Below are 12,850 nucleotides of genomic sequence, written 5' to 3'. Positions count from 1 at the left end.
TACACAAAGTCAGACCAATGGTTGATGCTGATCAATCATCTAAAATGGCCAATAATTCACTCAGCAGAAATCTCAACAAAAGCAGAGTAAATTATAGACTGCCCACAAGTCTCTTCTCAGTTGTTAGCATTAGTGGATGATATGTCCACAGCCATGAAGTCTATTTGCTCAACAATAACTTGGTCAATGATGCCCAGTTTTTTGGCTCCAGAGCACCATGCAGCTTAAGAACTCATTACAGTCTCAGTCCAAATCATCAGTAAAATGGCTGAGTTTTTAAAGACATGAGGCAAGAGTGACTATCGTCAATATTAAAGAGTCAGTCATTTGACCAAGTGTGGCTTCAAGGAATCCGAGGAGAACATTAACTCATTTACTCTCTTTCCACTGCTGCAGACCAACATTCTGCTTTTGTTTCCATTACGCATTCTGATAAATTATATGACCATATGATCATAAAGCATAGGAATAGAATTATGCCATTTGGCTCAATGAGTCTGCATTCAATTATGGCTGATTTATTTTCACTCTCAACCCCATTCTCCTTTGATACCCTTACTAATTAAGAATCTATTAACTTCCTCATTAAATATGCCCAATGATTTGACCTCCACAGCAGTCTGTGGCAATGAGTTCCACAGATTCACCACCTTCTAGCTAAGTAAATTCCTCATCTCTGATCTAAAGGGATGATTTGTATTATTAACAGTTCTCTCAATTCTGGGACTGAGTTCAGTAATAATGAACGTGCAGAGGAGTCACCAGCTCTGAGAGTAGGTTTAATGCTTAAAAGATAGATCCAGTCATTCATTGCAAATACTAACTTGGCATGACAATCTCAGTTGCAAACAAGCACCATGAATTTTCCAATACTGGAACAAATTCTGGCTGAGGTACCTTTGGTATAAACATCCATATGAAACAAGTTATTAATTATTTAACCTAATTTCTTTTTCCTTTCCTTAATGCCTCATTTCTCTCTTGATCTCTCTAATCCTCTAAATTTCATCTGTTAACCCCCATCCTAGTATCAAAGTTGCATCTCCCTAACCTCACTATTTTATCCCTTGATACCCACCCACTTTATGCTGTTCATTTAACCACCTCTCATGCCCTTGCCCTATTTCCTACAAGCTTCTAACCACTCAGCTTTGCTTCCTGGCTCCCATAGTAACTAGTATTATTAACAGTTCTTTCAACTCAGGGACAGGCTGCCTCCCTCTGCAAATCTGCTGTCATCACACTTGCCATGTTAAACTCAAATCCAAACTCACTAACCTATCCAAGCTCATTGAACAGGTTGTTACCCCCCAGATTCATGTTGATCTTTCCTGGAACTTTTTGTTTGAAGCCTTCCAAAAGCAGCCATCAAAATAGCTTTCATCAAAATACTAATGACATACAATATGCATGTCACAAAATTAATCAAACCCCTCTGCCCTTCCAGAGGTCGTGATTTTGGCTGCCTATGCTCAAGAATTATTTTCTCCTCACATCTCTATCACTTTTTGTTTCTCCTTTAAGTCATTACTTAAATTCCATCTCTTTGACCAAGCTTTTTGTTATCACCCATTACATCTCTACGTACTAAGGTATTAAATGTTTTGATTGTTATTGTTTGTTCGAGACTGTTAAAGAATTGTGCTAATTTAAAGATGCATGAAATATCCCTAAAACCACAAAAAAAGGAGACGAGGATGGGGGTAGAATCACAAAATAGAAAATATTACAATTATGTTCTATTATTTACTTAAATATATCATTATAGGTGAATATTGGAGATAGCTTACAAAAAATGTTAATAAGATAAAATTCACCTGCAGTACTTAAATTTAAAGGTAACTTGCAATCTTAGACAGAAAAACAAGCATTTTACTTTGTGTCAATTATTGGAGCTTCAGTTTGTAAAAGCAGAAAGCAAGCAAACCCCTAGGTACACCCACAGCTCTGTGTTCTGTACCTTTTCCTATATATCCAGGGCGACATGAAGAGAAAGAAGAGACCACAAGTCAGCATTCAATGTTCAGCACATTATACATAACAATATTAAACACTTCCTCTAGAACTTAAAGAAAAACAGTACTCTGCACACGAAAGAGATGCATACTACAAAAAGATTGGTGCAACGTTGCACGAGCCTTCACCATACAAAATAATGGCAAACATAAACTTAAACATAAGCCTGAAGGCACACATTCAGCGATTCAGGAACAGCTTCTTCCCCTCTGCCATCCGATTCCTAAATGGACATTGAACCCTTGGACACTATCTCATTTCTTTAATATATTATTTCTGTTTTTGGAACAATTTTTAATCTATTCAATATACGTATACTGTAATTGATTTACTCATTTATTTATTATTCTATTTTGTGTCTTTTTTCTTCTATATTATGTATTGCGTTGAACTGCTGCTGCTAAGTTAACAAATTTTACAACACATGTCGGTGATAATAAAGCTGACTCTGATAAATTTATCCAGGATGTTGCAGTTATAAAGCAACAGTTCTGCTAGGTGTGCCATTTGTGCTATTATTTGAGGGAGGGATGTTAACTTTAAAAGAGCCTGAACACAATACCCAGAGTTCACTGATTCAAGTCCAGCCATGCTGGAAAATGGCTCCAGATAGCACTCCTGTCGTACTCCATCAAGAGTATTAAATACATGACCATGTCCTGGGGTTACTCTTGACTGAACAGCTTGTAAAACAGAGGTGATGTTGCCTTGGAGTAAGCCAACACTTCAAATATTGAAACTTCCTATCAATACAAAGGATAGCTGCACTGCAAGTCATTGCTTTCCAACAGTAATTCATATTGACAACACAATTTAGAACTATTTAAAGGCAAGCTTTTTCTTATATTCAAAATTAATTGCACGTATAATACTTTTATTGATTTGAAGCTCAAATATGGTCATTAAAAGGTTTTGACAATGCTTTTACGGCCAATTAGTATGTTGTGACATAGCTAATTTTATTTGCACAAACAGAAAAACACCACATTACCCAGTCCATTTAAATACCAACAATTTTCTCTCTGGAATTAATGTATTTTTTCCATCCCCAACTATAACAGAATCAAAATAATTTCAAATAAGTGTGTCAAGTTAAGGGAGAACTGATCCACCAACATATCAGGTTGCAGAATTGTCTGCAAACATAATATTCAAGATTTAATAAAAACAAAGTTGAAATGGCCAGAATTCTATCAATTATTACACATATCCAGATTGTAATATTGAATGGATGTTTGTCAGTCAATCCCTCCACCAGCCAAGCTCTTAATTTCAAATCATATCACTGAATAGAAATAGCAAGTGAAAGCAGGATTTTTTCTCACAAAGGAGTGCACAATCAGAAAGCAGCCTTGCATTACTCCAATCAACCAATAGAAAGGTCACCACCAGTTTCAGTATACACTCAGGTAACAAATAATTTGGGCTTTAGTTCATTCCAAGGATGAACACACACATCTTGCCAGAATGAACATACACAAAATGCTGGAGGAATTCAGCAAGTCAGGTAGCATCTATGGAAAAGAGTAAATAGTCAACATTTCGGGGTGAGACCCTTCATCAGGACTGAGAAAAAAAGATGAGAAGTTAGAGCAAGAAGGTGAGGGGAGGGGAGAAAAAGTATAAGGTGGCAGGTGATAGGTGAAACCAGGAGAGGGGGAGGGATGAAATAAAGATCTGGGAAGTTGATAGGTGAAAGATAAAGGGCTGAGAAGGGTGAATCTACGTTCAGTTGGAACAACATTTTAGGAACAATAAAATGATAAAAACTTAACCAAATATTTTCTATTTATTTCACATGACAGAACATAACGGGCACTGGGCCTATAATTTTCTATCTTGAGGCTATAACTTTCTATCTTACCACACCAATCGGTAGAATTCAACATTATCTCTTTTTTGCCATATAGAAACAGGGACAATGTTGGACACAAATATTTACATGTAGAAAAATTTGAACATGAAGACTTCAATGGAGTTAGAAGAAATCTGAATAATTTAACATTTGCAGATTCAGAGAAAAACTTTTATTTTAAGACGACAATATTATTAGGGTTGTTACAATGAGCACTGAACAACTGAAGAGTCTGTGAAAGATTTCTACCTTACCAAATACAAGTGCCAATCCATGCGACGTGCCCACTGCTATGAGGTTTGACACAACCTGGAGAAGCAAAAAGTAAGTTTAAATAAATAACGTAGACTCGTGGCTACAAGAATATCATAACAGAGAAAGTATTAAGGAAGTTACCACTTTATAACATGGTTAAATTGGCACACAGGTGATTTACTTTCCAGGTTGCTAGCAGAAACAAGGGGACAAACGGCAGAGGCTCTGAATGCTGCATTTCAATCCTCTTTAGCATTTGAAACAGAGCCAGATTTTCACGTCTGCTAGTATTGTAACATTGTTGTTAAAGTTAGAAGGGGGCTAAACAAGTTATTATAAACCAACTAGTTTAAGTTTATTGGTGGATAAGTTATTGGACTTCTAAGTGACAGTAAAACTTTCATTTAAAAAGGCACAGATTAATCAAGGTCAATCAGCATGAATTTGTAACTGAAAGGCAGACCTTACTACCCGAACTCTTTGTGGAGGGTCAATAACTGTTTGATAATAGTCCACATACATTTTTGCAAGGTTTTCGTCAAGATGCTATTTGGCAGACTGGACAAGTAAACAAAGGTACAGTGGTAAACTGGATCAAATATTGCCTTAGCAGCTGGAAGAAAAGAATAATGGGTGATGGGTGATTTTATAATCGAAAAACTGTTAAATGAAATATTTGAAAGATGCCACCAGGACTCAGCCCTCGGTGTCCAGTGGCATCAGGACCTCAAACTGTAGTCCCTTCTCACAAAGCTCTTGCAGGGGCTGCACTGAGTTTCAGTACATCCCACAGCATATATGCTTATATCCTGGAATATAGCGAATGGTAGCACCTTAGTACAATGGAAGGCCATCAGGTTTGAGGCAAACCATAGCAAGGTTTTTCACTGTGTTGATGATCTTCCAGTTGATGCTTGACTTCATGTGTATCTCTGAGAACAGCTCAAAGATTAGAAAATCATCTGCTGCACAGCTGCTCAGGGAAAACCTCAACAAGGGCTACCTCAGCCTTTTCCAAAACTCCTTGACAATCAGTCTATAAATAAGTGGAAGACAATCTCATCCGCAAGGCTGCCATCTCAAGGGCAGCATTTGTGGAAAGTGACTGCTGTACCCTTCTCTTCAGAGGCCGGCAGCATGCTTCATGTTGACTAATGCCTGTCTGTCTTCTAGTGAAGGTCAAGTAATGTGGCAAGGTGCAAATTAATGGAACAATGCACAGCAATGAGGCCAGGCCCAGCCTTCACAACACCAAGACATAGAACCTCAGCACATGTATACTTCAGTTCTATGAACAGGATGATGCAGCACACACAAAGATAGCTATCATGGTAAGGGGTACGTGGAGCTTGTTTTTTTCTCCTATTTCCTCTAGAGAATTATATATAATAACTAAATAGAAACAAACAATCCTCGATCTCAAGATGAAAGAGATCAAATGACTGTCACAGCACACTCTCATGGTATGGCACACCTCCACCAATAACAGCAACACTGAGAGTGTCTCACACCTGATGATCAAGTTCTTGCTCGACATCCCAGTCTATCTGTCACTTTGGTTAACGGTTCAAAAATGTTCATTTTAATGTCAAAGTATGCATGTACAATGCAATTCTCATATTCGTCTTTTCCAGATAGCAATGAAATACAGAAAAAAAAGGAATCATTGAAAGAAGACATCAACCCTTTTCCCTGCATGAAAGAGAAAAAGAAACAAAATCCACAAATCCTAAACCCCCAAACCCTCCCTCGCACAACAGCTAACAGATTGCCCCCATGCAAAATAGTGGCGAACATAAAACCCCATATCCACACCCTTGCAAAAAAGTAGTGACAATAACATCAAACCCCCAATTCTCTTCCTCACAAAAAACAGCAACAATAGTATCAAACCCCCACTCTCATACACAAAAATTAACAGATCGTTCATAAAGAAAAGTCAGGAAGAACATTAAACCTAAAATCCCCAACCCTTTTCTTTCACAAAAACCAACACATCACCCATCCTGCAGCCCAACCTGCCAATCTGCAACAAGAAAATACAGAAAACGGAAGGAAAGCAATATAAACTACAGTCTAATAACCACTTAAATCTTACAACTTCAGAAACATCCTCCCATCAGAATTAAATTCAATCCTTCTGTGAAGAGCACCAGCCGCACCGCAGACTTGCATCCTTCCAAATGCCACCAACCCAACTACCGACCCATTGACCCATGGCCTCTGTGGAGAGCAACCGCTGACCTCCAGCCCCACAGTCCTTCCAGGTGAGGCAACACTTCACCTGTGAGTCAGCTGGGGTGATATACTGCATCCGGTGCTCCCGATGTGGCCTTTTATATATTGGCGAGACCCGACGCAGACTGGGAGACCGCTTTGCTGAACACCTACGCTCTGTCCGCCAGAGAAAGCAGGATCTCCCGGTGGCCACACATTTTAATTCCACATCCCATTCCCATTCTGACATGTCTATCCACGGCCTGCTCTACTGTAAAGATGAAGCCACACTCAGGTTGGAGGAATAACACCTTATATTCCGTCTGGGTAGCCTCCAAACTGATGGCATGAACATCGACTTCTCTAACTTCCACTAATGCCCCACCTCCCCCTCATACCCTATCCGTTATTTATTTTTATACAAACATTCTTTCTCTCTCTCTCCTTTTTCTCCCTCTGTCCCTCTGACTATACCCCTTGCCCATCCTCTGGGTTCCACCCCCCCCCCGTCTTTCTTCCCGGACCTCCTGTCCCATGATCCTCTCGTATCCCCTTTGCCAATCACCTGTCCAGCTCTTGGCTCCATCCCTCCCCCTCCTGTCTTCTCCTATCATTTTGGATCTCCCCCTCCCCCTCCTACTTTCAAATCCCTTACTCACTCTTCCTTCAGTTAGTCCTGACGAAGGGTCTCGGCCTGAAACGTCAACTGTACCTCTTCCTATGAGATGCTGCCTGGCCTGCTGCGTTCACCAGCAACTTTGATCCATTCTAGCTTCCCGTTAATGCCCTGGACTCTTTGTTCAATGGCACGAATTTCCCACACACAAACTATGCCGTGATTAAGAACAATCTTAAGTTTTTCTTGATGGTAAATGTTATATATGTAGGTGAAGTGGTAGAAGCAGATATGATAGCAACATTTAAAAGAACCATGAACAAGCAAGGAATAAAGGAACAGGTATATTAGTTTAATGGTTTGTATAGACACTGTGAACTGAAGGGCGTGTGCCTGTACTGTACAGTTGCATGTTTCTATCTTTACAATTTTGTGTTTTCTTTTTACAGGATTTCTATATGGGCTTCAGTGTTATACATGGTGCTAGCACAGCACATCAAAAAATCCAATTTCTAAGTAGTAGCTTTCTTTCCCTCTTTCTTTTTCTAAACTACCTCCAGAGATAATGCCTAAAAGGAAATTCATTAAGCCAGTAACACACATCAAAGTTGCTGGTGAACGCAGCAGGCCAGGCAGCATCTCTAGGAAGAGGTACAGTAGACGTTTCGGGCCAAGACCCTTCGTCAGGACTAACTGAAGGAAGAGCTAGTGAGAGATTTGAAAGTGGGAGGGGGAGGGGGAGATCCGAAATGATAGGAGAAGACAGGAGGGGGAGGGATGGAGCCAAGAGCTGGACAGGTGATTGGCAAAAGGGATATGAGAGGATCATGGGACAGGAGGCCCAGGGAGAAGGAAAAGGGGGACGGGGGGGGGGAACCCAGAGGATCGGCAAGGGGTATAGTGAGAGGGACAGAGGGAGAAAAAGGAGAGAGAGAGAAAGAACATGTGTATATAAATAAATAACGGATGGGGTACGAGGGGGAGGTGGGGCATTAGCGGAAGTTAGAGAAGTCAGTGTTCATGCCATCAGGTTGGAGGCTACCCAGACGGAATATAAGGTGTTGTTCCTCCAAGCTGAGTGTGGCTTCATCTTTACAGTAGAGGAGACTTTCAAATCTCTTACTAGCTCTTCCTTCAGTTAGTCCTGACGAAGGGTCTCAGCCCGAAACGTCGACTGTACCTCTTCCTAGAGATGCTGCCTGGCCTGCTGCATTCACCAGCAACTTTGATGTATGTTGCTTGAATTTCCAGCATCTGCAGAATTCCTGTTGTTTGCATTCATTAAGCCAGTATCAGTTTTTAATTTCTTTTACTGCACTGTTAATGGGTGTATTAGTTAATGTTTGATTTGCAGGACAGTATTTTAAACCTGGGTAGTACTTTATAGTATTGTTTAAATATAGAGTCAAGACCTCCTGGGCCAGTGGGGACAAAATCAAATATCAGCACTATCACTTGAATCTCCCTAAAAGTTTGGACTCTGTACACCCATTTTCGAGTTAAAGCAAGAAACTAAAATAAGAATGGTATACTCAAAGAGAGATCAAATGTAAATTATTTTAGTGCCTCAAAAATGCAAGTATGAGTCGAAAGTTGAGAAATATAGCAGATATATACAAGGATCTTCCATCTGCAATTGTGGTAGCTTTTATTTTCGAGAAAAGGAACAGAAAATAAAGTCGAAGTCATTTTGGGCTCTGGTCAAATCAATAAATTATCTTCTTCTATCACAAGGAGCACCTCACTGAATACAGAAAGAAAAATCACTGTCTTAGAATCAGAGAACCACAGATAAAACACACTGAGGCAACAAATTGCCCCCTTATATCAATGGCAGATGTTGAAAAATTTACCCAAACTAATCGTATTTTCAATAGTTTGTCTTTGCAGTTTTTATTCAATGTATGTATTCAGTCATAAAATCATTCATTAGATCATCAACCTTCATCTCAAAAATTTTATCTCATTTACAAAAGGTAAAATAAACATTTCATCAATAACCAACACCATAAAGTGGAAATGAATGATTTATATATGCTGTACTTACAACAGCAGTGGGTAATCCTGCATCAACTCTATCCTGTAAAAAAAAACGTTATAAAATTTCGTTACCAAATAGACACATCTCACCAAGGGACACTTTACACAAACCTAGTATTTCCTCCAATTATGTTAAACAAATGACAAAATCCTAAAACAAACGTGATACAAGATAAATTAAACAACAGAGCAAGCATTTTATGGGCCAACATACACAAAATGTTGGAGGCACTCAGCAGACCAGGCAGCATATATGGATAAAAGTAGTCGGCGTTTCAGGCCAAAACCCTTCGGCAGGACTGAAGAAAGAAAGCTGAGGAGTAGATTTGAAAAGTTGGGGGGGAGAGGGGAGAGAGAAACGCCAGTTGACAGGTGAAACTTGGAGGGGGAGGGATGAAGCAAAGAGCTAGGAAGTTGATTGGTGAAAGAGACAGATTGCCATGGAAGTGGGAGGAGAAGCACCAGAGGGAGGCAATGGGCAAGCAAGGAGATAACATGAGAGAGAGACAAGAGGATGGAAAATGATGAAGGGGGAAGATGGAGACATTACTGTAAGTTTGAGAAATCGATATTCATGCCATGACGATGGAGGCTACCCAAGCGGAACACAAGGTGTTGCTCCTCCAACATAAGTGTGGCCTTATCCCGACAGTGGAGGAAGCCACGGATGGACATATCAGAATGGGAATGGGAAGTGGAATTAAAATGGGTGGTTATTGGGAGATGCAGCTTACTCTGGCGGACGGGAGCATAGGTACTCGGGGAAGGACTGTTTGGGGCCCTGAATGGTAGTGAGGGAGGAGGTGTAGGGGCAGGTGAAGCACTGCAGGGGTGCTTCCTACACCCATACTGAACTCGACGATTTCATCCACTTTGCATCCAACATTCACCCGGCCCTCAAATTCACCTAGTCCATTTCCAATACTCCCCTTCCCTTTCTCGATTTCTCTCTATCTCCAGAAACAGCTTATCCACCAATATCTATTATAAACCAATGGACTCTCACAGCTACCTGGACTATACCTCGTTCCACCCTGCTACTTATAAAAACGCCATCCCCTTCTCTCAGTTCCTCCGTCTCTGCCACATCTGCTCTCAGGATGAGGCTTTCAATTCTAGAATGAAGGAGGTGTCCGCATTTTCAAAGAAAGGGACTTCCCTTCCTCCACCATCAACCCTGCCCTCAACCACATCTCTTCCATTTCCCGCACATCTGCTCTTACCCACCTTCCCACCACGCTACCAGGGATAGGGTTCCTCTTGTCCTCACCTACCACCCCACCATCCTCAGCATCCAGCACATAATTCTCCGAAACTTCTGCCACCTCCAACTGGCTCCCACCACAAACACGTCTTCCTCTCCCCCCACCACTTTCTGCTTTCCACAGTGATTGCTCCTTATGCGACTCCTTTGTCCATTTGTCGCTCCCCACTGATCTCCATCCAGGCACTTATCCTTGCAAGTGGAACAAATGCTTCACCTGCCCCTACACCTCCTCCGTCACTACTGTTCAAAGCCCCAAACAGTCCTTTCAGGTGAAGCGACACTGCACCTGTGAGTCTGTTGGGGTTATATACTGTGTTCGCTGCTCCCAGTGTGGCCTCTTGTATATCAGTGAGACCCAACGTAGATTGGGAGACTGCTTCCCCGAGCATCTACATTCCACCCGCCAGAACAAGCAGGATCTCCCAGCGGCCACCCATTTTAATTCCACTTCCCATTCCCATTCTGATATGTCTATCTATAGTCTTCTCCACTGTCATGATGAGGTCACACTTAGGTTGGAGGAACAACACCTTATATTCCGTTTGGGTAGCCTCCAACCGGATGGCATAAACATCGATTTCTCAAATTTCCAGTAATGCCTCCACCCCCCTTTTACCATTTCCCATCCCTTTGTCCCTCTCTCATGTTATCTCCTTGCCCGCCATCACCTCCCTCTGGTGCTCCTCGCTTCCCCCCACCACTTTTCATCTTTCTTCCATGGCCTTCTGTCTCTTTCACCAATCAACTCCCTAGCTCTTTGCTGCATCCCTCCCCCTTCAAGCTTCACCTATTGCCTAAAGTTTCTCTCTCCCCTCCCCCCACCTTTCAAATCTACTCAGCTTTTTTTCTTCATTCTTGCAGAAGGGTTTTGGCCCAAAATGTCAACAGTATTTTTTTTCCATATATGCTGCCTGGCTGCTGAGTTCCTCCCTCCAGCATTTTGTGTGTGTTGCTGGGATTTCCAGCATCTGCAAATTTTCTCTTGTTTATGATTTTACAGGCCAATTTATGCTGCAAAACTATCTGTGTGTTATATGGCACTATTCATCCTGTGTTCCCATGCCTTCCATTAAGTCTATATCTAATTCAATGAAAGCATGGCTAATTCAAACTTTATCCCCAACTCCACCTTTCTGGTTAATTTCTATAAGGCCCCAATTCCTTTGTGTTCTCAGAGTAAATACAACTAATGACTCAGCATCCACAACTCTCCAGACTAAAGGAATCCAAAGATTTACACAAGAAGGAATCCCTTTGTACCTCAAGTCTTTAGTGTTTGATACGTTTCCTTAGGATATGCCTCTTCATTTAGGAGTCATTACTTCAGAACATCATCCTTGCTATGCTACCTCAGAATTTCAATGAGATCTTTCATGCTTCTAAACTTCAGTGTAGCAGACTAATACTCCTCAATTTTTCCCCAGATGACAACCCCTTCTGCTTTGGAGGCAATGGAGTACTTGTTCACAAGATTGATTTTGGTGTAGAAGTATCTTGTATTTGTCCATGTTGCAGTAATTTGATATGAGCTCACCATACTAAATTCACTTTCTCTTTCCTGTGTTTCTTAATCAAGCCATCATTTTGCAATCTTTATTCCTCATTATCGATCCACCTGGCAATGAATTCACTTAATCTATGTATGTCGTTCCCAGTGTTTGCACTGTTCAGTCCATAGTAGATCAATCCACTTGGTTAAGGAGATACACATCTGCTTCCTATAATCACCCTGGTCTCATTTGCCTCCCCACAAATGCACCAACAAGGATATGAATCTATTAACAGGTGCCATTTGATTATCAGAAGGAATATAAGGTGTTGTTCCTCCAACCTGAGTGTGGCTTCATCTTGACAGTAGAAGTGGCCATGGATTGACATATCAGAATGGGAATGGGACGTGGAATTAAAATGTGTGGCCACTGGAAAATCCTGCTTTCTCTGGCAGACAGAGCGTAGGTGTTCAGCGAAACAGTCTCCCATTCTGCATCGGATCTCACCAATATATAGAAGGCCACACCAGGAACACCGGATGCAGTATATCATACCAGCCGACTCACAGTTGAAGTGTCGCCTCACCTGGAAGGACTGTCTGGGGCCCTGAATGGTGGTGAGGGAGGAAGTGTAAAGGCATGAGTAACACTTGTTCCGCTTACAAGGATAAGCACCGGGAGGGAGATCGGTGGGAAGGGATGGGGAGGATATATCAATCCATGGCCTCCTCTACTGTCAAGATGAAGCCACACTCAGGTTGGAGGAACAACACCTGATATTCCTTCTGGGAAGCCTCCAACCTGATGGCATGAAAATTGATTTCTCTAACTTCCGTTAATGGCCCTCCTCCTGTTCTTACCCCATCCCTTATTTATTTATTTTTATTTCTCCCCCTCTTTTTTCCCCCTCTCTGTCCCTCTCACAATCACTCTTTGCCTGCTCTCCATCTTCCTCTGTGCTCCCCTCTCCCTTTCTTTCTCCCTAGGTCTCCCATCCCATGATCCTCCCCCTTCTCAAGCTCTGTATCCCTTTTGTCAATCAACTTTCCAGCTCTTAGCTTCATCCCTCCCCCTCCTGTCTTCTCCTAACATTT

At 41.4% G+C, this 12,850-nt stretch overlaps 1 protein-coding gene across 2 annotated transcripts in view; it reads right to left on the bottom strand.

Annotated features, from left to right (window-relative positions):
* Positions 1-12,850, bottom strand: part of vps8 (VPS8 subunit of CORVET complex) — a 662,306-nt gene that overhangs the window by 622,613 nt on the left and 26,843 nt on the right. For both annotated transcript variants that reach the window (XM_072261484.1, XM_072261483.1), the window contains exons 5-6: positions 9,007-9,039; positions 4,126-4,180 (exon numbers count right to left, since the gene is read on the bottom strand). In XM_072261484.1, coding sequence (XP_072117585.1) covers positions 4,126-4,180; positions 9,007-9,039 — 88 coding nt within the window. The remainder of the gene's footprint in view (positions 1-4,125; positions 4,181-9,006; positions 9,040-12,850) is intronic.

Source organism: Mobula birostris, chromosome 6 (genome assembly GCF_030028105.1).
Source record: "Mobula birostris isolate sMobBir1 chromosome 6, sMobBir1.hap1, whole genome shotgun sequence".
NCBI classification, from domain to species: domain Eukaryota; kingdom Metazoa; phylum Chordata; class Chondrichthyes; order Myliobatiformes; family Myliobatidae; genus Mobula; species Mobula birostris.
The sequence above is the reverse complement of the archived record's forward strand: the minus strand, read 5'-3'. Positions and strand labels throughout refer to the sequence as shown.